At 35.1% G+C, this 27,491-nt stretch overlaps 1 protein-coding gene across 1 annotated transcript; it reads right to left on the bottom strand.

Moving 5' to 3' along the window:
• Window positions 1–11,581: 11,581 nt before the first annotated feature.
• Window positions 11,582–12,320, bottom strand: LOC120076712 (putative invertase inhibitor). The gene has a single exon (XM_039030609.2). The coding sequence runs from the start codon at window positions 12,120–12,122 to the stop codon at window positions 11,610–11,612; it is 513 nt and encodes a 170-aa protein (XP_038886537.1). The 5' UTR covers window positions 12,123–12,320; the 3' UTR covers window positions 11,582–11,609.
• Window positions 12,321–27,491: the final 15,171 nt, after the last annotated feature.

Genomic DNA, 27,491 nt, shown 5'->3' with positions numbered 1-27,491 from the left:
CTCCCAAAAGTGGAAAGTCAATATGAAAACTAATATAAGAGAGCCTATCCAGATTTAAAGTTCGCGATGTTCCGAATCCTATAATACAACCCTCCGAAGGGAAAGGTCGCTCTAGGGCAGACATGCAGACGTATTATAGGAATCTCATGGTGCAACCTAATGGAAGAGACCGTGGGAAATGTTGTTACATAACCCTCACCCACTTACTATGAACTACTTTCCCTATTCACCTTGATATTGATCCATGCAAACACTCTCCGAAGGGAGTCCGCTTCTAAGCACGACCCAAAGCCCTGCATGGATCTCACGATGTGAACTCTTAGGGACGCTAGAGCTAAAAGTACGTTACTTCTCTCTAGCTGAAGTGTTCTATAACGGTTTGGGGTATATAAAAAAAATACTTAGAGATATATTTTGGCTAAATTAAACATATCATAAGACTAGGTGATAGATCCATGTATAACTCTTATACTAGATTTTAACCTACGATGACTAGGTGATAAACAATTTTTATTACTTCACATCTCTCACGCATGCTCATTAAAACTAGGGTTATTTGACTTAGACGCCAGTTTGATCTCCAGGTAGGAGGTGTTCCGTAAACCGTCATCTTAAGAACCCCCAACCTTAGACAAGATCTCCCCAGGTAAGTAAATAACTCTTTGTTTAACAAGTAGTTGACCTATTCTAACTCTTTAGAAAAGCCGATTGAAATTGCGCCAATTTAATCCTAGGTGAGCATGTAACTTTTACCTTTGTTATAGATTTTAAAGTCTAGGTTATTTTATAACAATTATAAAATAAAATTATAACCATTATAACCCTAGAATCATACATCTATAACATACATTCATACTTAATGATCATGCTTTAATATAATATTTTATATTAAAAAAACTTAACATGCATACTATATACATTATAACAATTATAACATATATTAAATGCATGTACATGTTTACCTATGGTGGGATTTTAAATCTATATGGCATACTATATGCACAACAAGATTCAAAATTTAATTAAAACATACATCAACATGCATAAGCAATTAAACACCCTAAAGTAGATTGGTTTTGGCTCTTAAATTAAGCTAACAACTAAATTATTACAATAATAATTTGGTGTGGTACAAAAAACCGCTCAGAATTCACTCGAACCGACCCAAAAACACCAAAAATTAAGTGGAACCGATCAAATTGGCTCAACCATGTCAAACGAACTAGTCCAGACCGTCTAGATCGCCTGGCCAATGCTCGCTGGCGCAGTCAACGGAAGCATGGGGTGGGTCGACGGAGGCGGAGAACGGGTGAACGCGCGAGGCAGCTTCGAAGTGGGTCGAATCGGAGTGGGCAGAGGAACCGGGTCGGGTCGTGGAACCAGCCGAATACCTTCAACGACAGCTGACGCATGTGGGCTACTCCGAATCGGGTCGGATCTTGGGCTGAGGGTCGGGTCTAGGAGCTTAATTCCAGATCTGGGGGCCAAATTCGGGTCTGTAAGCAATTTTTCTCCAGTTTTGCTGCTGTCCTTCGAAATCAAGAAATTACAACCTAATTTCAACTCTAATGACTCCAACAAATTTACAGACCCTTTTTCACATATTAATGCTCATAAACATGTGAGCAATTACAAGTTAATACTACAATAGAAAACTTAATTTAATTGTCAAAATCTAAAAACCATTTTAGTTTCCAATCTCAATTTTATCTAATAAATTGATACCCACCACATGTAATTGAGTAAAATTAAAACATGCTCTGATACCACATGATGGAAAAGTCGGCATGCGCAGTGGAAATAAGAATCGATTTTACTCTAATTGCCCAAATTAAACATGCAACCCTAAATGAATTAATTTGAAATAATACCTTTGAAGCTCCCGAAACTTCTCTATTTCCCCTCGAACATGAACCAAACAACCATTAGAGCTGACCTACTATCCTCTGGACTCAGAGCCGGGTTGTGGGACCCGATGGATGAAGAACCCAAGAGAGAGAAAAACATATGGAAATAAAAGAGTGAAATTTAGGTTGGGTTTTGATTTTTTTTTGGTCCTATTTTAGAAAACTATTTTGGCAAAAAAACCAAAAAATTTTAATCCAAAAACAAAAGCCCATATTTATAGAAAAGGGTCATGCAAAATTGCATGAAAAAACTTCACAAAATCCCAACACCTAGAATTTATTATTTAAGTGTGCTTAATGTCTTCATTATAAGTCAACACCTAGCCCACTATTTTGTTAGTGGAATTATCCAACAAAAGTTTGGATTTTCTCACTAACTTTAGTCAAAGGGCAAAATAGTCATTTGGTCAAAGTCAAACTTTGACCAAAAAGTCAACATTTTGACTTTTTATGATTTTTTTTGTGTTGACTAATTTTGACCTCCCAAGCATGAATATGCATTCATTTTCTCAAAATTCAAATCACATTTGAATATAAGGTCGGTCAAAGTTTGACTTTTCAAAGTTAAAAGTCAACTCTTTGACTTTTTCAATCTTTGACCATTTCCATTATTTCCGAGCTTCCGAATATGAACGTATTCATATTCTTAATATTTAAATCACATTTAAATATTAAAGTTGTATCTCTAAACTAAAAAACCGACCACTATATCACATATACTTGTCGGTTTCTCTCTTTTCACCTAATTCGAACAATTTGAATTATTCTATCATACTGTTCTAAGTTTATTCCATATGAACTACCTATAGATCATTGGCTCCAACGATCCGAGATTAGCTGGCTAAACTCTTTAGACGGAGCTAATCAACATTCGTTAACTAACTGATCATTCCATTATAGTCCTATAGTTGCACTCCCCTCACTATAGATATATTTATGTCCATTTGATATAATCATGATTAGTAAGTTAATCCTTCACCTAGAATCTACTATCTAAGTGGGCTTAATGTCTCCACTATAAGTCAACACCTAGCCCACTATTTTGTTAGTGGAATTATCCAACAAAAGTTTGGATTTTTCCACTAACTTTAGTCAAAGGACAAAATAGTCATTTAGTCAAAGTCAAACTTTGACCAAAAAGTCAACATTTTGACTTTTTATGATTTTTTCCATGTTGACTAATTTTGACCTCCCAAGCATGAATATGCATTCATTTTCTTAAAATTCAAATCACATTTGAATATAAGGTCGGTCAAAGTTTGACTTTTCAAAGTCAAAAGTCAACTCTTTGACTTTTTACATCTTTGGCCATTTCCATTATTTTCGAGCTTCCGAATATGAACGTATTCATATTCTTAATATTTAAATCATATTTAAATATTAAAGCTGTATCTCTAAACTAAAAAACTGACCACTATATCACATATACTTGTCGGTTTCTCTCTTTTCACCTAATTCGCACAATTCGAATTATTCTATCATACTGTTCTAAGTTTATTCCATATGAGCTAGTAGGGGAACCTAATGGACCTATAGATCATTGGCTCCAACGATCTAAGATTAGCTGGCTAAACTCTTTAGACGGAGCTAATCAATATTCGTTAACTAACGGGTCATTCCACTGTAGTCCCGTAGTTGCACTTCCCCTCACTATAGATATATTTATGTCCATTTGATATAATCATGATTAGTAAGTTAATCCTTCACAAGTTGTCCGTAATCTCGGCTGGGTCATAAAAACCATTTTACTCCCGAGACTACATCTTATTCCTTAAGTTCCACTGATCCTCTAATGAACAATTGGTTTAAGGTCCAACCTATAAACCGAACCCCTCTCGGGCCAATGAGAGAGTGGGGCCCCTTGTTCAAGACCTAGATTCAGTACTAAAGGGAACAACCTATCTACTATCTCTATAACGGGTAGGAGTGAATTCCGTCTTGTGCCTATGTTCCTAACTATCCACCTGATCTTACATTTGAAATGGGAGGCTTATTGGACCAGCGATAATGAGCTGCCCTCACCTATGCAGATCTAAAGATAATTCCGAGTGAACAGGAGTTCATAGTTAGCTCAGGATTAAGATTAAGTTACCTAGGTCATCAATTAACGAAATAGTCAGTTTTATACATTAAACGACATTTAGAACGTAAAAGTGACTATTTCATGATTCAGTCTTATGTAAACTCTTTACTTAGGATGCCCCTATTTTCATGTCTCCACATAAACGGTTTAGGATCACATTTTTTGTACTAACTACAAAATGGGCCGCATCCATAGTGTCCTCAGAATAAGGCACCCAACCTTATTCATATATTATAGACCATTTTGGCGAACTTGATCTACATTTATGTCACTAAGTTCAAACTTAAACTTAATAGCCTTGGAACCTTAGTTTATTGGATTCATGAATATAAAATTTAAATTTACAAAAGATTTTCAATAATAGCTTTATTGAACAAGAATATGATATTACAAACTATGAGTTTTAGGACATAAAATCCAACAGACCACATTTGACCCAGGTGGTAGCCCCCTGATAGCCTGGATGGCGCTACAAGCGCATGTTCCTCTAGACTTCTCGGTATACTCTGGCCATATTTGACCTCGGTAGTCCCTTAATCGCCTAAGCAGTGCTACTGAAACACATTCAAGTAGCACGAAAAAATAACCATCTCTTGGGTACAAGAATAAGTTGTTTGAAACCATTCAACAACCTTGATTCCACCACCAAGAGGTTTTCATAAAAACCATACAAATCACAAGAATGTAAACTCCGATTCCAAACTACATTTTGATAAATCAAGATCATATAAAACCATCGCAAGTTTAGAAATCATGATTTAAACATTTTTAAAATATCAAACAAGTAAAATAGACCATGCCATCACATTTCATAAATCATAGTGATGTTTAACGTCTTCATGCTTCGTTCTAGGTTAGAAGAGAAATCTGGAACGGGGTGTGACATATGCAAACTCATTGTATAGGATGCCCTCGCTCCTCATGTCAATACATGCATGAATCAGGATCAATTCGTTTGTAGCATTTACAACAAATTGTAACAAATACAGAGTAGGCTATATCTGATAGTATTACCAGAATAAGGTACCCAACCTTATTCGCATACTATGGACCGTTTTGGCTATTTATTGAACTTGATCCACTCTTATATCCCTGCATAAAGTTCAAGTATTCATATAATAGCCATGGATCTTTAGTTTTTTGGATCTAGGTTCTTTCTAAAACGAAATGAGCAATTCATACATTCGATAACAATTTTATTGAATAAATCTCAATAACATCTTTATTGATAACCGAATAAGTTTATTATTTACAAACCATAAGTTTTAGGACATAAAACCCAACAATAGTAACATCATTTTTTATTGGGACCGGAGGAAGCACAACAAACTAGCAGATAGAACACTATCATTGTCATGTCTATTACTGATAGACACTGATTTAGTAGTCTATTATTTTCTATTAGTGATGGACAATGATAGACGACTATCCCTGTCTATCATAGATCCATTCCATATGACACACGGCCATTGCACTCCATTTTCAAACGTTCTTAGGAAAGAATTATGTTGCACTCCATTTTTGCGACACGGTTTTTTGAAGTTCTGGTAATACATTTACAATCAATAAGTTTATACAAATTTTATTGTTCGAGTCCGTGTTTCTCTGGATGTTAACAAACAGTATCAATGTTTCTTGTTGTTTGAAGTAATTTGCAAGTTAATCTTTTTCATAGGGCGATTTCATACCAAAGTTTTTGGTAATACATTTAAAATCAATAAGTTTATACAAATTTTATTGTTCGAGTCTGTGTTTCTCTAGATGTTAACAAACTGTATCAATGCTTCTTATTGTTTGAAGTACTTTGCAAGTTAATCTTTTCCATAGGGCAATTTCATACCAAAGTTGGTAATGAAATTTTCTGTCTTCCAATAATACAAAGCAACCAAGTTGCTTCTACCCATCCCTCAAGCAGCAGACTGTATAATTCGAATGGTTTATAGAGCGAATGCGCTAGTAATTTATCTTTCCACAGATGCAGCAGTGAGTGAACATGAGTTTTGGCAGTCAGTACTTGTGTTGAATGGGAAACCCATTCCACCTGTTAAAAGGCCTCCTCGTAATTTAGCTGAAAAATGGGATGCCTTGTAATACGACATGGGATTGAGGGAGACTTTCTTTTACAGTTACCTTGGTTTTATAGGATAACATGATATTTTAATACTCATTCTTCTTGTTATTATCGATAATTTATGTGATAAACACTGATATATGTCTATTTGTCTATCTACTAATAGTAATATATAATTATTTATTAGTAGATAGATATAGATAACTATCAATATCAATAACTGAGTATTCGTGATAGACAGTAATGGTAGTTTATCACTATCTATCATGGATGGTGATAATGTTACTATCATTGTTTATCAGCGATAGACAATGATAGTCTATTATCATTGTCTATTTGCGATAGACAGTGATAACTTTCTATCACTTGGTCTATCACTTGTCTTTCCGTCGTCTATTGTTGTGATTCTAATTAACATATTGGAAAAAACAAGAAAACTACCAACAGGAACAAAACAATCAACAAAATCATTATCTATTCTTTAGTGATAGACAATGATATTAGCTTATTACTATCTATCACTGACAAATAGTAATAGTGCCAAGCAAGGGGTGGTTGAAGTGAATTATCAATGTCTATCACAAGCAATGGGTAGGTGAACTTCTACAAACAAATGGTGAGTAAAGTTGACTATCAGTGTCTATCATGAGTAAGTAGGTGAACTTTTACAAACAAAGGGTGAATGAAGTGAACAATATCTATCACAAGCAAGGGTAGATGAACTTCTACAAGCAAAGGGTGGATAAACTTCTATCACTATAATAGACACAAATAAATGTCTATCTGTATCAATCTACTACTATCACTATTTATCATTGATAAATTCAGATAGATAATTATATGTATCTATCATTGTCATTCTAAACTTATCTATGAACAACCAAATTGTAAACTTCTCGAGGCATAAGACTTCTTATTTCTAATCTGATCTTTCTTTGGCCACTTCTTGCTTAGAATAGAACAGATTCATTTTGTATTAAGTTAAGAACTGAAGTGGATGGTAAGAGAAACTCATGCGTGCTAATGTGATTATATCTATTAGTTAAGGTTCATTCTTATTCTTTGGTGCTTAGGGTGGTTGTGTCTTTATCCGAATGGCACCGACGATGACTTGGATATTTCGTGATATCGTGATTTCTTGGGCTTTAATCTCTCTAATCCCCTAATAATATATGATATATGCTTTGTATTAAACTCTTGTAGATGTATCGAAGAGACATATATGCATTCGAATTGATAGCGTGGACTGGAAACGATGTACTAAATAGGAGGTATGCTCGATTGTAGCTAAATGTATTTGTGTATTTCAAATAGTTTTCAACTTTGATGTGGTTGTGAGTGACAAGTAATTGAAAATAGCAACCTTTCATCAAATTTCTCCGACAATGGACATGTAATAGCTTAAATCAAAGTACGAAAACAGGAAAGCAAAAACCATAGAAGTTACCATTGCAAGAATAATAGCTTCAATTTTCAAGAGTGAAAAGCTATATAGAGTTATGATTGAAGTAAAAGTCGACTCAATTTGAGGTCTCAATGAGTGGATCACATTTACGAAGCCACCAAAGTAATCTGATAAAGAAGAGCGATAATGTTCTAAAATGCACGAATATTTATATAAAAGTGACTAAAACAACATGATTCTCTCCGGGCTAGAGAGCTTATTAAGTAAAGTTTCCGGAATTAGATTGATTGCAGCAAAGGGAATACTTCTTTGAGAAACATCTTTTCATAAAATACTATATGTTCTCTTCTACCCAATTCCAACAAAGTGTATCCAATTTTTCGTTTCTTAAAATAGAAAATCTTCATTTAGAAGAATTTTAGTATGCATAAACCTTTTTTGGCTGCTAATAAATTCGACATGCACAAACCAAGATCAATTTAGTGATGTATGTTCAAACAAAAAACAAACGTCCAAGTGTATCTCATAAGACGGTGAATTGAATACTATCAACAAATCGGAAAAATCAAGCAAAATCCTGCTTAATTGCAGAAGAAAATCAATAGCAATGGAAGAAGATTAAATCGACGAAGCTGATAGAAAGCGATAGATTGTTGATGAAGAAGAAGATGAAATCTACGCAGAGGGAAGAAATCCGGGCCGTGGACCGCTGATTAATCGCGGGTCACACTAGGATGGGTCGCATGGATGGGCGAATCGGGCACAACTTCTGCGCGTGGGCTGGGCTTTTTGGGAATTTCACTAACCGATTTTGTCAAATTTTGCTAAACAAGGACTCACTAGACAAATAGCAAAATTTAAGTTTTTATTTGGATAAATAGCAAAAACTTTTTTAATTGTAAAAATAGCAAGACGGATTATAAAATTAGAAAATAATGATTAACAATTGTCAAAACTACCCCACATGGAATTCTAAAGGTGTACGAGTTTCAAAACAATAAATACACTCTATCTAGACAACTATCATACACTAAACAATGGATTCTGACAAAGCATCTAATCTACGTGTACAAAAAATAAACTGTTTTCTTCAATACAGACTTGCTCCTAAAAAGTAAACCTACTCTAATGGGAATACAAGATTGAAAGGAATCAAAATCTTGGAAATCAACGATTTCAGTGTTTTTCTAAGGAGGTTGGGAAGAATGATCAATGTCTGCTAATTCATTATTCAAATATAGTGTATTTCTAGTGTTCGAGGCAACAGATGAGACATGGTAAACTAATATACATAAATCAATTTTGGGGGACTCAGATAAAACTAACATCAACCACAAAATATCTTTTATCTTCAACCATCCTAATAAGATTCGAATTAGCAGAACCAATCCGATACATTTTCAAACGAGATATAATTAACTCACAGGAGGGAAAAGGTTTACCTTGGATATATTCCAAAAATTATTGGAACCATGAATTTGATGGAATATGCACCTCAAAATTTCGAAAATATATCGTGATAGTGAGAATTTTCATCCCATTGACCATCAAAGAAGAGTCTAATCCGTTGTAAAGCCATAATAAAAACAGTAACTTATTAAAGAAACCACAACAGAACCTAAATCGATGAACAGTAACAAAAGTCATAGTTGCTTTTTTATGAAGTGATATTTCTTTTTCCAAATCGTTAAAATAATAGCAAAAACAGTATATAAAACTAATTTATTAAGAATGTGAGAATGTACATCTAATTTATTAAGAATTGATGTATAAAATTATGAAAAACAATTCAAATATTTGAATAAAAAGTAGTGAAAAATCATTTAAAGATTTGAATAAAATATATGGATAAAATAAAAGTTAATAATATATGGATATTTATAATATAAATTTGGTAGAAAATCAGAATATTTAATTAAGGTGAGATTAATTTGTAAAATGGATAAACAGAATCTAAAATAATAATAAAATATGGAAATGATGTTAACTACACGAACAAAATGGGCAATGGTTCTTAAGAAATATAAGCAATTACCCTGTATACACAACTCGACCTTATTTTTTATTCTACAATTATCTGTATTTGTAGAAGGACTCTGATAAAACTGACATCAACCACAAAATATCTTTTAAGATTTGAATTGGCAGAACCAATCCGATACATTGTCAAGAAAAATATAGTTAACTCAGGGAAAAATTGAGAATTCTCATCCCATCCCTCTATGTCTAATCCATTGTAAAACATAGAAAAAAAATATTAGTTCGTTATGGAAACCACAACAAAACCTAAATCGATGAATACTTGTGTGAGTAATAAAAGTGATGGCTATTTTTTTACAAAGTGATTTTTTTTTTCAAAATTGTTAAAATAATAGCAAAAATACTATATATAACTAATTTATTAATAATGAAGGTAAAATCTTATGGAAAACGATTCAAATATTTGAATAAAATTGAATAGGAATAATAAAGTAACGAAAAACTATTCAAAGATTTAAATAAAATATATGGATAAAATGAAAGTTAATAATATATAGATATTTACAATATAGATTTGGTGAGATTAATTAGAGATTTGTGGTCATGTGCATGTCATATAGTTGTCCTAAATTTTATTCCTAGTAATTTTGCTATTTTTCAGAACAAAATCTTAAATTTTGTTGTATCAGATTATTTTATTAGTTTCTTAAAACAATTAAGCCTACAAAAATTATTTTATTAGTTTCTTAAAGCAATTAAGCCTACAACAATATTTAGACAATATTCAATTTTATTGTGAATAATAGACCGTTGTTGACCATCATAAATTGTCACTGTCAAATGTATACATATATTTGTTAATACAGATGCTTTATGGTCAAGAATTGACGATGTTTTTAAGTCAACAAATGTTGGCAACTATTTAATTTAAGATTTCAAAAATGTATATTATGATACTTCTTACATTGTCAATTTATACATCTTGTAATAGTTTGTTGTCAAATAAATGCTTATAACGATAAAAAGTTATTATTTGAATCTTGTCGCTATACAAATTATTTCCATTATCAAATAATCTTATTTTGGCATAAAATTAAAACACTTAACATAAAGAAAATACTAATTTCATACATTAATAATAAACTTGTAATGTTCTTACTAAGTACAAAGAGATTAATAAATATTAGTCAAGTTTTTAAGAAAGTAAATATAAAAGATAGATAACTATTAGTAAAGATTCTATGAAAAAAACTAAAGTATAATGACGATGGTCTTATTGGTGTGAGCTATTATAGTCCATTTCTTGGGGAGGGGTAAAGTTGGTGGAAGAAGAAGAGGGGAGTGATAGCTATTTATTAATTAATTTATTTAAATATTAAGGTTGAAGAAAGATGATTTGGAGAGAGGTTGTGAAGAAAAAAGAAGAAGAGATGATGGTTGGTTTGGTTAGCTATTTTGCGTCATTTGTAGGATGTAAAAGAGGGAAAATGCATCATTTGGTAACTTAAAATTTGAACTATATTTGGTAGTTTTTTTTAGGAGAGTAAGATTTGTAATTATTTTTTTAGTACAACAAAGTTAATCTATGGATAAAAGTGATGTGAATGCTTAGCACAAGTAGATTTGTAATTAATTAAAGAGAGGGCAAGAATGGAATGTTTTTTAGTGCAATTGGAGGCCATGCTACAAGGGAATGTTGGTTAGGCCTGTAGGGTGGTGCAAAATAAGGATGGATATAGAAGAAATAAAGGAAGATATTAACAAAAGAAAGTGAATAAAAAAGGCAGAAGGGAAAAACCACTTCTGCATGTTCTTCCCATCTTCTCTAGTGCTATATATGTTGAATAAAAAGAAACACACCTTGAAATTACAGATGGATGTTGTTGTGAAAATAACAAAATAAGAAATAAAGATAGAAAGAGAGGAAACAATATAAAAGACAGATGAAGGGAAATTTAACCCCCACTTCTGTATGCTCTTTTCCCATCTCTTCTCCCTATTTAATCATTTAAACAAAAATTAAACAATAGTCTGTCAACCCAAAGGCCCAAGAAGGCCACGTCACACACACCCAAATTACCGAAAAAGGAAATTCAAATAATTTAAAAAAAAAAAAAAAAAAAAAAAGAGCCACGGTGGGGGGCGGGGGGTTTCATTTTCATTTTAGCGAAGGTGGATCAAACTAGACAAATACAAGCAATTGCTGGCCATACGGCGCATCAGGTCGTTGGTTCGGGTAACCGGAGAAATAAGACCTATCTCCGCCACCGCATCGTCGCAAGTGACGTAATCGGTCAAAGCCGCGGAGAGGTTGATGTTGAGAGTTCCCTTATCGTGGGATTGGAGGCTTGAAAGGCAAGTCTCCAGGTTGCTGTATGCGTCATCATAAACCTCGATGCAGACATCCATGGCGGAGGACTTGCGGCGGCGTGCCACATTCATCGCCTGCTTCGTCTGGAACATCAATTGCTTAATAGTGGATTCAATGGCGACTGATGGGTCGTGGATGCCCTTCACCACCGACCTACACAATGCTGGGAAGTCTGCCCTCTGGCAGAGGTCTAATGAAAGGTTCAGACTGATCAATGCTGCCTGCCCCTTGCTGCACAACGTAACCGCCATCATGGCCACCACCAACAAACAACAAATATTAGTTCTAGACGAAGCAGCGGCCATTCTTTTCTTTGTTAAATAAAAAGGAAAAAGAAAATGAAATCTGGACTGGCTTGTTGAGTTGAAGCCTATATTATTTTGAGAAATAAAGCATGCAATCAATTTCAATCCCTGCGATCAGAGGCCTCTCTCTCTGCGCCTGGATTCATAGACACAGGGAGGTTTTGCTTGAAATGAAAAGAAGATGGGAGCTTTAATTTATTAATTATTTACATTTGAATATTTTGAATGGTATTATTCACATATATATATATATATACACTATTATATATATTGAAGGGAAGTGTAGAATTGGTTATGGTGGTTCCCTTGATTGTAGGAATTGGAGGGCATCCCATGCGTTGCGTATGTATTCTTATCCCAACCGCTGCTTAACTTACTTTATTACGTTTCTCTCTCTTTTTACCGTTTATTTCCCCTTTTTTCTTATCGACCTTTTTCTTTTCCTTTTTTACTAAACTATCCTTATATCCATCCATGTGATCGGATAACATAAAAGGCAAATTTACAAAAACCACCCCCGATTGCAAGTCCTATGCCATAATCATAATCAATCGCGAACTGAATCCCACTCTAATCGCATAATCATAAACAAACATCTCTCTAACTAATAGCCTAATTAGATAACCACAGGTTGGAATATCTTTCAAGTATTTAATAAAAATAAATAAATTAACAAATGTACTGAGTCAAATTAAAAGATGTCTTAAATCCACTAGCCTAATGAGGAAAAAAAAGACAAGAGTGCAAAAGTCCATAACACCCATTAATTTATAGCCATTTTATTTTAGAAAATAGAGAATTCATAATGACACAAATATGGAAAACAATATTTTAAAAACATTTCCGAGTTAATTTTGAATTTGACTTCGGATGATGCAAGTTTATTTATTTATTTATTTATTTTTGTAAAGATGTTATAATTAAAGTGGGATTGAAGAATCGAACCTCAGATACGAGGTTGATAGTATAAATATGTCAGTTGAAGAGCTACATATCCAATATTTATTTAATATTGGATAATACATATATATTTATTTTTTTAATGGTAGTAGATTTGGTTTATTTTTAAATTCCATTTATTTTCATCTTTGATTGTGCGTCATTGTCTAGGTGGTTTTTTTATGATATTTTTTTTTCCTCATTTCTATCATTCCCATTCTTTTTCTCATTTTTATCATGTTGTTTGAGGCTTATACATTTGTATCAACATTTTACCCCCCTTTTTCTTTTTTTTTTAATTTTTTCTACCTCTATTCTATAAGTTTTTTTTTTTTTGATAAATATATTGAAAAAATGAAAATATACATCATATATATTATTTCGTCATATGTTCATGCACTTAAAAAATATACTATAGCTTATTTCTCAAAAATACAAATATATATCGAATACAATATTTTGTATATAAGATGTAGGGTTGTAAAAGATGGTCTAGTGCACTCTCATTTTGTGCATTTAAGAAATATACCATTGTATACTTTTTAAAAATATATATATATATATTATATATTGCAACATATGAATGTGGTTTAGATGTATTTCATTTTTATGTATATATACGAGTCTTATTTCAAACATATACGATATGTCAAATATAATTAGATCAATGGCAAATTTTAGGTAAGTTACATAATATTCTACACCATATTAAGATATATATTTCACATACTTTATCATATATACACATATATATTTAGTTATTTTACAAATATATACTCGCATTATTTATAAACAAAATGTAGAACTAAATTTGTATATATATTCGGTCGGATCTGGTGTGTGGTGCAGTGGAGTTGGAGCAGGTGAAGTCAAAGTGTGAACCGGCAGTGACGGTCTGGTGTCGAACTCGAAGGGTAAAATGGAGTCGTGAAGATTATTGATCGGGAATAAAGGCGACCGCTGGTCGGCATGCGTGCTGAGAATTAAAGGTGGAGCCGGCGTGCATGCTGAGGGTTGAAGATGAAGATGAAGGTTGAAGGCGAAGGGTGGGAATGCAACTGACGGCTGAGGGTTAAAATGAAGATCAATGTTAAAGGCTTTAGGGAACATTTTTTTTTATTGTTATTTTCTAATTCCTAGTCTTTTGGTGACTATTCAATTCTTTTCATTATTTTGAAATCAGAATGAATATGAATTAAATTAGAATTGAAACCAAAATTTTGTATAATTAATGCTAATTCAAAAGATAAAATATCTACCAAATAATTAATGTTAAATTCAGTTGGATTTTTTTTAATATTTTAATTATCTTATATATTAAAATTAAATATGAGAGATAATGTACAAAAAGGTTAAAATTGCCCAAAATTCATGAAAAATCTAGTTATAAAATATAATTTAAGTTTAGGATATTTGTGAAATATTGTTGGTGAAGTATGTCAATTCTATAAATCTTTCTAAAAACAAATAAATCAAGACAAAATCGACCCAATATTTTAATTTAAAATTGTATGGAATTAAAGGAATTGAGTTGATTTGTAATAGGTCTATATTTTGAGTGTCAACTATAATAACAATGTTTTAGCTTTTTTTTCTTTTTTTCTTTTTCTTTTTCAATATTTAAGGGCTTATTGTCAAATTTCACAAGTTTAATTAAGGAGGTAGTAGTTCATCAATATCTTTTTTTAGCACACTATTTGATCACATTAAACGTTTGAAGATGTGTGATGGTCAAATCTCTATAGTTTAGGCCCCTACCATTTTGTTTTTCGTTTGTGTTCAATATTGGAGGATTTACTGTATTCGTTCTTGCTATGCTCGTGAGAAGCGGCGGAGAATTTGTTACCTTCAAGGAGAGGAATATCTGAAGACTGTGTTTCTTCAAGGGTAACTTTATCTCTTTCCTTTTCCTCTCTCTGAATTAAGAAAGCTCTGCACTGTTTCTTCTCTATATTTTGTGTTATTCCAAAATTGCACTCATTGACACAAGAGATCATACGCTTCCGCTATGGGAATTTTGATTTCTTTAGGACCCTCCAATGGTCTGGGTATATCTAAAAATTATTGGGTTGGAATAGTGGAATGCTTTTGAACTACAGGCATCGACATTGGTGGGATGGATGCCGGTGGAGTTGGAACATGAATGGAAGATGTTGGAATTATTTATGGTCCAAAAGATTATCTGTATACATGGTCAGTATCAAATTGTAGAATATATCTAAAATGGATGGTGTGACCAATACAATCTTCATTACTGTCATCTCCCAAGTTACATCGCTCAATATTCTCATCTAATGAAGAAATGGTGAGAATATTATGTGTTGGAATGGTTGCAAAACCCAAAGTTTTAACTGGTTGGAATAGTTTGAATAGTTGGATTGCCTGCTGGTACATACTATATATGTTTACTCCATGACTTTCATGAGGTGTAACAGATATAATGCCACATTCCCTCCCAAAACTCTCTTAATCAAGGAAAGAATGTGATGGCAGCAGTTAGCAATCCTTTATGGCTCTTACTACCTATCTAGACTTCCTTAACTTGCTTAAACAACCCTACAACTCTTAACATTGCTTAATATACTAACCTGAACCGCACACACTGCATACATAACATAATTACAGATACCAAAATCTAGTGGGTCCCAAAAACTCCTTACAAGTCCCCAATCATGAACATAATATCATTACAGACATAGCCAAGATATACACTTAGTTTTCTTTTAATCTCTAACTAGTGCTTTGAGTGGAAAAGCAACAACGCAGTTATCTTCTGGGGATTTGACCGCTATCTGAGAAAAAGAAAAACATTTGAAAAAATGAGCTACTAGCCCAGTGAGTGACCATTTAAAACATATGTGCTGAAAACTACCGAGCAAGCTCATACTTGAAAATTTTAAACATGAAACTGCTGGGAAATATTAAATAACATAATCCTTATTTGAGAGAGAACCCTTTTGCTCAATCCTTCAACATCAAACCTTAGTTAATGCGGAGTAATCTAAACACAACCGACGTCAACTCTACCTATGTGTACATGGTAATATCTAAGTATTGTCATATCTTATATACTAGGGGGCTCGGATACCTTCTCAAAGTTCTTCAGTATCGTGTTCATTTTCATAGCATCATAAAACTTATGCCTTAGAATAAAACATACATTACAAACTGGAAACATAGACTTAGATGCAATAAGATATACGACATCAATCAACACATGCTTCATATCCATACTGATGGAGAACATTTAAATCATGCTTTCATTAACTCTTCTTTAAATTAAGCATGCGTTAAAGAAAACTAGTTTGCATGGAAATCTCTTTTGCAATGCTAACATTCAAAGCATGTATCAATGGCTTTTACTAAAAACATGTGTCCATTAAAGCATTTGTAAAATACTTAATCTTTGTTACTCACTGTCTTGGGCGTCCTTCTTAGGGTTGACCAGCCTTCCCTATTGGCATTAACCTTATGGAAATGATAAACATGTCTGGTCGATGCTTTTAGTCCCCTTGTGAGACTAACTCACTTAAACTAGCTTAACATTTAGCTTGGAGCATCAACTTCAATCTCAACAATAAACTTTTTTTATGCGTTCAACACTTAGTAAAAATACCTTAGATTGTGTTGCTAGGCTATGCGGCCACAAGCGCTTGTCTCATGTGCTCGGGCACCTTTACAACACCTATGCGCTACACGCCTCACCTAAATGCCAATGCTTATTGTGTCCCGTGCAACTATGCGCTCACTGCCTCACACACCACTGCATACCCGTGCCCTCATAGCTCAACCTTCACGTGCAGCCCAGTGCATCGCCTTGCGCTCAATTCTTCTTCATGCGCACGCTCGCCAGCGCCTCGCCCGACCAATAAGTTTTTTGCTTGCTCAACTGACACAACTGTCTGCTTGTCTAAAGCCAAAAATTTCATATTCAACTTTAAACTCGAATAACTCATTTTCCAGCCATTAATTTGGAAAACTTCCTTGTACAAACTTGTTCATAATTGTCTTTCTTTCTTACCTTAAAATTTGAGCTTCAGATTTATTCTGATCAGCCCAAAAACCTTCTATCTTCCCACTTGGCTCAAGATCACCCGAGAGCTTGAATCACTTGGGAAAATCTTCAGATTTCAGTGTAATATCGTGGAAGATTGCTTTCAGAAACCCAAGGTCATCATCTACAATCTTTAGTCTTCAAGTTGGCTAAAATATTCCTCCCTTCGCACGAAAGAGATGGGCAAACCCAGACTTTTTCCCTTTTTATACTTGAGATGCATACCTCCCCACTCATCTTAGGGCGATAACTAGCCCACTAAGTGGTATTAACACTTCTGATCATGATAGCTGGCCCACTAAAGTCGGTGCTTACTGCCAACCTTCAACATTTCACCAACACATGGTATTTAACCCATCACATGGCTTTACCTTGCACTCATGCACCACGCTTGGCCAATGCACGTACAAGCCTCTTTAGTACTTAAAGCATTATCACCCATTGCTGCACGCGACCAACACCTTACTAACCTCAATGCCTAGCTCAGCATTTCCTCAAACCAATGTATAGGTCAATGTCGCCGCTTGTGCTTCACTCTCGGCCATCACCTATCAGTCCACGCATCGCCCTTTCCTTCCGCTAACGCATGTTTTGCACCTATCCTTGCCTTCATGCAGCATGTGGCTGTTGAACCACTCATGCCTCGGTCCTTTAATGCACCAAGGCTACATCGCATGGTTTAACTTCCACACTTAGGCAAAATTCCTTTTCCTAACTAGGCACTCATTCAACTTCTTCCCCAAGAGCCTTATGCCCCCACACTTAACGTAATTTCTTCTTCCTTTATCACTCTTAAGCCTTTTCCCTACAATTTTAATATTAACACAAGTTAAACATACTTAACACATTAATTGATTAAATATACTTGAATAGGGAAAACAGGGCCCAGGGTTTAAAATTTACCTCACCCTTATAAAATTTCGTCCTCGAAATTTTGCTTTCAATCATTAGATAAACAAATGCGGTATCTGCTTCTCATTTGTTCTTCAGTCTCCCAAGTCGCTTCTTTAATCTCGTGGTTCCTCCACAATACCTTTACTAATGGTATTGTTTTGTTTCTCAGTACCTGCTCCTTTCGGTCAAGTATTTCTATCGGCTCCTCTTCATAAGTTAAATCTTATTTTCAATGTATTGGTTGATCTTGTAGCACATGAGCAGGATCTGGTACATACTTCCTCAACATAGACACATGGAAGACATCGTGAATCCAAGACAATTCTATAGGTAAAGCTAACCTATATGCTATCAGGCCAATACACTCCATTATCTCTTATGGGCCTATATATCTTAGATTTAGCTTTCTTTTCCTGTCAAACCTAAGTATTCCTTTCCATGGAGATAATCTAAGAAATATCTAATCACTAATCTCAAATTTAAGTTCTCTTCTTTGCTTACCAGTGTAACTCTTCTGTCTATCTCGGGTTGTTTTTAAACTTTCTTTGATCAATTTAACACTATCTGAAGTTTGTTGCACCAGTTTTGGCCCTATCAGCTTCCTTTCTCCAACCTCATTCCAACGTACTGGCGTACGAAAAAATCTACCATACAAAGCCTCATATGGAGCCATTCCGATGTTGGAAAGATAGCTATTATTATATGCAAACTCTATTAACGATAAGTGTGTATCCTAACATCCTTTGAATTGTAGTACACATGCTCTCAGCATGTCCCTTAATGTCTGAATCATCCGCTCTGACTAACTATCTGTCTGTGGATGGAACGTCGTACTAAAATGTAACTTAGTACCTAGAACTTTTTGTAAACTAGACCAAAATTTTAAAGTGAACCTGGGGTCTCGATCTGAAACTATTGATACCAGAGCTACATACTGACTTACTATCATGTCAACATAAAGGTTGGCCAATCTGTCTACGTTAAAAATGACCTTTACCGATAAAAGCCTAGCTGTCTTCGTCAACCTATCAACAATTACCCAAATTCCATCATAACCTGAGGATGTTCTGGGTAAGCCAAATAAGGAATACATCACGATATGCTCCCACTTCCATTCGACACTGGGAGTGGATTAAGTAATTCTGCTGGTCTCTGTTATTCAGGCTTTACCTGTTGGCAAACCAAACATTTATCTACAAACTTTGCTATCTTTCTTTTCTTACTAGACTACCAGTACGACTTCTTTAACGTTCTATACATCTTCGTATTGCCCGAACGCATACATAAGCTGAACTATGAGCTTCTTCTAAGATAGCCTATTTTAATGCTAGGATACTAGGTACACATACCCTTCCTTCCTTAAGTAAGACTCCATTGTTTCTTAGTCCATAGTCTGACCTCTAGTTCTTCCTTACCTCTTCAGCTATCTTGAGAGTTCAAAATCTCCTAATTGCCCACGAGGAATATCATCAACTAGAGTGGGTCATACCTGAAATGAAGCTACCAAACTCCCTGCTTGGCTGACTGCTAAAACAACATCAACACTTTTTAACTCCTACAATAACATCCCTTGAACAATGCAAAGGTAGCTTTCACTAGTCCTGATTTCCTGCTTTAAGCATCAGCTACTACATTAGCTTTACCTAGTTGATACTCAATAGTACAGTCATAATCCTTGATCAGCTCTAACCATCTTCTCTGTCTCAAGTTCAATTCCTTCTTATCAAAGATATACTTTAAGCTCTTATGATTAGTGAATATATGACATCGCTCACCAAACAGGTAATGCCTCCAAATCTTCAGAGTTAATACTACAGCTGCCAACTCGAGGTCATGAGTAGGATAATTACACTCATGTTTCTTTAACTGTCTAGAAGTATAGGCTACTACTCTTCCTTCCTACATTAGAACACATCCTAGCCCTTATCTGGATGCATCACAATAAATCTCAAATTCTTTACTTAGAGCAGGAAGTGTAAGTATCAGTGCAGATATTAGTCTTCATTTCAACTCCTTGAAACTTTGTTCACATTCATGTGACCATACAAATTTCACATTTTTTTCTCATTAGACTACTCTATGGAAGAGCTATCTTGGAAAAGCCTTCCACAAATCTCCTATAATAACCTGCTAGTCCAAGAAAACTACACACCTCAGATACTATAGTAGGTCGCTCCCAGTTTACTATGGCTTCTGTCTTCTGGGGGTCGACATTAATTCCTGCTACTGATATCATGTCCTAAAAACAGAACTTGTTTCAACCAGAAATCACACCTACTAAATTTGGCTTATAACTTCTTTTCCCACAATGTCTGAGGCACAGTACTTAGATGTTCCCTGTGGTCTTCCCTGTTACCAGAATATACTAAAATGTCATCAATAAAAACAATTACAAAATGATCTAGATAGGGATGGAATATTCTATTTATAAGGTCCATGAATTCTGCAGGGCATTTGTCAATCCAAATGGTATTACATCTACTTCTTTCACCTTTAACTGATGGTATCCTGATCTCAGATCTATCTTGAAGAACACCTTGGCTCCCTTTAACTGATCAAAGAGATCATCAATATGGGGTCATGGATATTTGTTCTTGATCGTCACCTTATTCAACTGTCTGTAACCAATACATAACCTGAGAGTGTCATCCTTCTTCTTCACAAACAGAACTGACGCTCCCTATGGTGACACATTGGATCTAATATACCTTTTGTCCACCAACTTCTGTAACTGTTCCTTAAGCTCCTTTAACTCAACTATTGCCATCATATATATGGCTTTAGAAATATGAGTTGTACTTGGAATCAAATCAATAGTGAACTCTACCCCCCTTGTCAAATGGCAAGCCTGACGACTCCTCAGGAAATACATCAAGAAATTCTTGAGCAACTGGTACATCTTCTGGTTCCAATTTCTTATCCTACAAAATAATTACATGTGCCAGATAGGCTATATATCCCTTGTTCAACAGTTTTCTAGCTTTAACTGCTAAAATCAAACTGTTAAGGAGAAGTTTTTTTACTTCCAGCAAATACTATCTCCTTTTTACATGGCATTCTGAACACTATCTCTTTCTTGAAACAATAAACAGTGGCATAATATTTACTCAGAAAATCCACGCCTAGAATAACATAAAACTCGAGTAATTCTAGAGGAATCAGATCCACCCATAAACTTTGGTTTTCAATCAATACCTCATAGCTCCAATAATACCCTCGTGCTACTAATACGTCCCCAATAGGCATAGAAATGAACAACTCATCAGGCATGTTTTCCAGCATTCTATCTATATGCGATGCAAGCATGCTAGAAATGAATAAATGAGTAGCACCAAAATCTAATAATACATAAGCAATCTGATTACATAGAGTTACTTTACCAGTTACAAAATCTGGCAACTTATCGGCTTCCTAGTGGGTTACTACATATGCTCTACCTTGCTGCTGAGGTCGTCTTGTTATTCCTTTCTGCTTGACTCCACTGGAACCCTCACCTTTGGCTCCAGTCGCTTTTGGCTGATCTACAGTTTGAGAAGCCACTTTCTGTTCTACTTGAGTCCCTTGTGCTAGCTGAGGGAATTCCTTCTTAAAATGACATGTTTGTCCACACCGATAACAAACATTTCTACCACTGTAACATGTTCCTAGATGATCCTTACCACATTTTGCACATGGAGGTTTCCTAGCGGTACTAGCTATGGACTCGCTCATATGCCCAATCCCGGATCTACTAGCTAAAACATCTGGCTGTCTCGATATTTTCTTACTCAGTTTCTGCTGGCTTCCAAACCCCTAATCTCTAATAGCTAACTGTCTAAAAGAACGAGGTTTAAAACTCTTACTCCCCCGATTTCTTTGGAACTCTTCTTTGTTCTTTACCAATTAAACTCCTCTTAACTCTGATAGCTGCCTTAACTAACTAATAAAATCTGTCCAATTAGCTATAGAGGTGATTGGTGTACGGATCTCTTTCCTCAAACTATTCTCAAATCTTCTACATCTATTTTTCTCTTCCGCAATGATCGAAAGGGCATACTGAGATAACTCATGAATTTTTTTTGTTGTATTCAACGACCGTCATTAGTCCCTAATCTAACCTGAGGAACTCATCTCTCTTAGCTTCCCTGAATGAACTAGGGTATTATTTCTCCTCAAAGGCTTTCTTAAACTCTGGCCATGTTAAGGCCTCAAATTTGTTCCTTCTGATGTCTACGATCTTCCACCATTTCTCAACTCTTTTTTACAGTAGGAACACTACTAACCTGACCTTTCGGTCAACAAAACATCGCATCACATTGAAACATTTCTCTATCAGGTCAAGCCAGACCTCAGCCTCCGCTGGATCTGTTGCCCCTGCAAACGTCGTTGCATCTAGAGAATGAGGAATTACATGCTCGTGTATAGGTCTAGGGATTTGATCCTTACTGGATACACGAATTCTGACTTTTAGACCTATAAGGACTCTCGAAAGTCCACTTCAGGGTTAGTACTTACTTTTAATTGAGAAGCTGTAGTGTGGCGGAGCACTAAGCAGGGGTGCATCGCCGACTGCATGATGGAGGCCGAGTACGTAGCGACTTGTGAAGCTACTAAAGAGGCCGTCTAGCTTAGAAAGTTCTTGATAGAGCTGGAAGTTGTTCTAGATATGTCTAGGCCCATCACTCTCTATTGTGACAATAATGGTGGTGTGGTGAACTTGAAGAAGCCCAAGAGTCATAGGCGTGACAAACACATAGAGTAGAAGTATCATCTGATCCGCGAAATAGTGTATCGAGGAGACGTGATCGTCACGAAGATTGCCTCAAAGTAAAACGTTGTTGATCCATTTACGAAGGTTCCCATGGCTACAGTGCTTGAGGGTCACCTTCAAAGCATGGGTCTACGGGACCGCCCATGGCTGGACTAAAGCAAGTGGGAGATTTTGTTGCACTGGGTTTTTATGCCCTAGTTTATTGTTTTTACCTGTTTACTTGTACTCCCCACTTCACTTTAGGACAAATGGGAGATTGTTGGGGTTTGTGCCCTAAAGTCTCGTGTCCTGTAGTTTGTAAACAACTTTGTACGAACACTTGTGATGTATATAATATATATGATATTTACTTCACCTCTTGACTTTGTACATTTAGATGTTTTTTATTTTACCACAAACCAATAAACTTAATATCCCTAGTTGTCTTTATGTAACTTAAGCATGTATGTAGTGACATACAAGTGGATCATGTCTTAAGTGACAACCAAAATAGTCTATAGTATTGGATATAGGAGGGAAACCTTATCCTGGTAACATTACGGACGCGACCCGCTTTGTGGAATTGTTACAAATGTTGTGACTTATTACAGGTGATCTGATCCTGATCATTCGTGTAGTGGACATGCAAGCGGGGGCGTTCTATAGAAAGAGTTTGTATAAGACCTGACCTCGACGTGTTAATGTCTTGTCATATAACTCCGTTCATTACTCAGACTTCACTTCACTAAGATGACCATATGTAACATGATTTCAATCCTGAGTAAGTTAGGAACTCCTGCCGTTGAGGGCGGTCCTTTGATTTGCATGGGTGCGAGTGGCCAGAGCGTTGACTCAAACCTACTATTTTGAGGATTCTTTTGATTTGGGAGCTGGGAACTCAGCTTCACAAGATGAAGTTCACTCCTTCCCCAAAGTAGGGGTAAATAGATAGATTGCTCTCTTAAAGGATGATCCCAAGGCTTGAACGATGTGGCACCACACACCTTCTCATGTCCCGAGAGGTGTTAACACATAGTAGGACTATATTGTATTGTTCATTAGAGAGATCAGTGGTATTTAAGGAGGAAGATGTAATTACAAGGGCAAAACGGTAAATTGGCCTATGGTAATTACGAGCATCTATGAAGGGTCATCGTACTAATGATTGGTTATATCCAACGGATGGTGGATATCTTGACTAAAGGGTTTATTTAGCTATTCATGTACCATTGGAGCTTCGAGCCATAGGTTCATAAGGTCCCCTTGGTAGCTTGGATACAAGTTGAGAGTCAGTTTTTGGGTCAGTTTGAAATGTTCAAATTGACAAGAAGGAGTTCGATTATATATGATATAATTGAACGAGTTAATTAAATATGATATAATTAACTTTATGTATAAGATACATTAATTTTAAGGAAATTGGATATAAATATGATTTATATCTAGTAGAGAAAAATATTATAATTAATATATGATATTAATTTATATGTTATGAATATAATTAGATCACATTCATTAGACAGTTATAAAGGAAATGAGACGGTGTCTCTTCTGTTCTAATAATGGATGAGTGTATTGAAAGATCACTTTGAGATGCATAAATAGCTGACAGTGTGTTAAGCATGAGAGGCGTGAACATTGTGTTAAAGAGAGTATCATCGCTTAGAAAATCAGTGCCTATACGATAGTGCCTGCAAGATCGTTTACATATACGATATTACTAAGTGATCGCTTATCGATTACACCTTCACATGCTATTAACTAAACGATCATTTACCTTTTTCCTAAGCGATCGTTTAGGTCCTGATATTTACTAAACGATCATATAGACGATCACTTAGTTTTTCTTACACGATCGTTTAGACGATCGCTCGACCCTTTTCCTACACGATCGTTTACCCTTTCCTACATGATCGTTTAGACAATCGCTTACTTTTTCCTACACGATCATATACTTCACCTAAACGATCAAGCATCTTGTTTATGCGATAGAATACTCATCTCCCATTTGCTTGATCGTTGTATACAATCTCTCTTCATTCTACCCCTCTACCAAATCCAAACAAAGCCCACACTTTGGATTCTCACTCCAAGAATACTGAGGGCTCTGAGTGGTGGTGTCATCTTCATTTCCTTCTGTCTGAGTGGTGATTGTTCGAGGTAGACAGTTGGGTTTTAGACTCGCTGTGAAGAAGAAATCTTCATCTAGTATGATCTCTTGATCTCTTTTACATTATGAATGCATATTAGTATGTTTTGAATATATATGTGGTAATTCTGTCATAATGAATTGGAAAGATCCGCTTCCGCTCGTAGGTACTCTTGAATAAGAGTTCCTTCACTTTTTCCCTTTTTATACTTGAGATGCATGCCTCCCCACTCAGCTTAGAGTGACAACTAGCCCACTAAGTGGATGATAGCTCTAAAAAAGAGCTATTATTCCTAGCTTAATTCAGGCTTATTATTGGATTTTATGTGTTTATTGTCCTATTTTGTAGGTACTGAGCAACCGAGAGGTAGAACCGAGCATTTGGAGCTGAACAAGATTAATTTGAAGCAATTTGGAGGTGAATTGAGCATCTAAGCTTCAAAGAAGCAAAAAGGACCAAAATGCCCTTACTTCAGCATCACAACACTCATCCCATACAATGCCCCAACGCTCGTCTGACGCCAAAAGATGGAATGTTGATGTGCAGGGTAGCATTGCAACGTTACCTCTAGCTTTGCGACACTATGAAGTTTGCACAACGCCATTATTACAAGATTTCCCTGATGCTCGTGGCTTTATTTGTCGAGCATTGCAATGCTCTTCCTAGCATTGCAACACTGCGTCTGATTTCTATAAATACTTCTCTTTGTCTTTAGATCAAAATATGCTGAATTTGGAAGTCGAGGTTGATCTTCAATCTCCTTCTTTTTCCTTCAAATTTTAGTATCTTTAGGTTAGTTTTTCTTTCTATTTTGGGTTACAATCAATGGATTGAATATTTATCTCGAGTATGTCTATGAATTAAGAGGTAATTTCTATTTAATTTCTTTGAGCAAGAGCCCTATGTTTAATTTCTTGAGATTTCTTTGATTAAATTGTGATGTTCTTCAATTCTACGTTTTCTTTAAATCTTGATGTAATTAGATTTGTTGTTGTATGTTGGACTGACGACCCTATCATAATTGTATTTCTCCGCTAGTTAATTTTGAGCTCATGTGTTTCCTTGTGTTCATCTATGCTTAAATTTACCCTGGTAGTAAAAGATTAGATGTTAATGCTTAAATTTATAGGTTGACCTTGAATTTTGGTAATGCATGTTTAATCTAGATTCAAAGAATAATTTGGTTAATTGAATATGGCTTTTCCTGACATTTAATCGATGCGATTGAATTCTCATTCTTAATGCATATGATTTTTAATTCTATATGATTGCTAAGAACCTAGTAGAATTAAGAGCATATAGTGTAGTTAGGATATGGTCTTTCCAACTTTAATTAATAACTAGGACGCTTGATTGATTTTGATTTAATTGATTGTCGGCTTTTGTAGAGATTAGTTAAGTCAAATCAATTTAGTAGTTTACATTTACCCTTTGTCGACATGCATAAAATAGAATATTTATTTAATTATGGATATCTATGATAGAAATTGCATAGGATTAACTTTCTTGCTCTAGAAATTAGATAGACCCCTATCCTAGGTTACATTTACCCTTTTATTTCAATTTTACGCATTTATATCTTCCACACCAAAACTCCCCATTTACCGCTCTAGTTAGGAAATTGGCTTAATGAAACAAATTACGCTTCCCTGCAGATTGATCCGTGCTTACCACTATTGCTATGTTTTTGTAGTGAAAGTATTAGTCTGGTATTACAAGTTTTCTTTTGATCAAGTTTGAGGCTTATTAACGATGTAAGTTTACGGGTCAGTCAGTGGGATTAACACTTCTGATCACGATAGCTGGCCCACTAAGGTCGATGCTTACTGCCTACCTTTAACACTTCACCAATGCATGGTACTCAACCCATCGGATTGCTTCACCTTGCGAGCATGCACCACGATCGACCATCGCACATACAAGCCCCTTCAGCTCTTAAAGCATCCTCACCCGTTGCTGCGCGTGACTGATGACGAGTGTGCGGATAAAAATGGAAATGTTGTTATGCTGTGTTATGTATCGCTTATGCACACTACTGATGTATGAATGATACAAGCTCATGTTGCCATAAACCTGTAACGAATATTTAATATCTATCTTTATCTATTGTTCTGTTTATGAATGAAATTGATGATGTGCTATGCGCTCAAGTGCTTTGCTATAAAGATATTTTGCGATACTATATTCTAAGTGTATGCGTTGATGATAATATGCTCGTAGTATGCGATAATGTAGTGCGTGTCACAAGTTTCCTTGTGCTGGAACCAAGTATAATTCCAACGCAAGTTTCTCAGAATGACCTAAGGTCGAACATGGGGATTGTTTGTCGTTTAGATGCGATACTAATGTGGTAAATGCGACCGGTTTTTATAAAGAATAAAGAATTTGGTTTGAAAGAAATGTAAATTGCGCTGAAAGTAAAATTGCGTTGTAAATAAAATGCGTTGATAAAATAAATGCCTAAACTACTATGATACAGGGTGAGGACTGGCTGTGAAGTTGTACAAAAGAATCTAATGAATGCAATGGAAAGTCTTGTGAAGGAAGCAGAAAGAGAATGAGTAGACAGAAAGGACATTGCAAGTTTGTCAATCTCGTTAAGG

Source organism: Benincasa hispida, chromosome 4 (assembly GCF_027475165.1).
Source record: "Benincasa hispida cultivar pf3 chromosome 4, pf3_genome.v1.1, whole genome shotgun sequence".
In the NCBI taxonomy this organism is placed as follows: Eukaryota; Viridiplantae; Streptophyta; class Magnoliopsida; order Cucurbitales; family Cucurbitaceae; genus Benincasa; species Benincasa hispida.
This window is presented reverse-complemented; position numbering and strand designations above follow the sequence as displayed.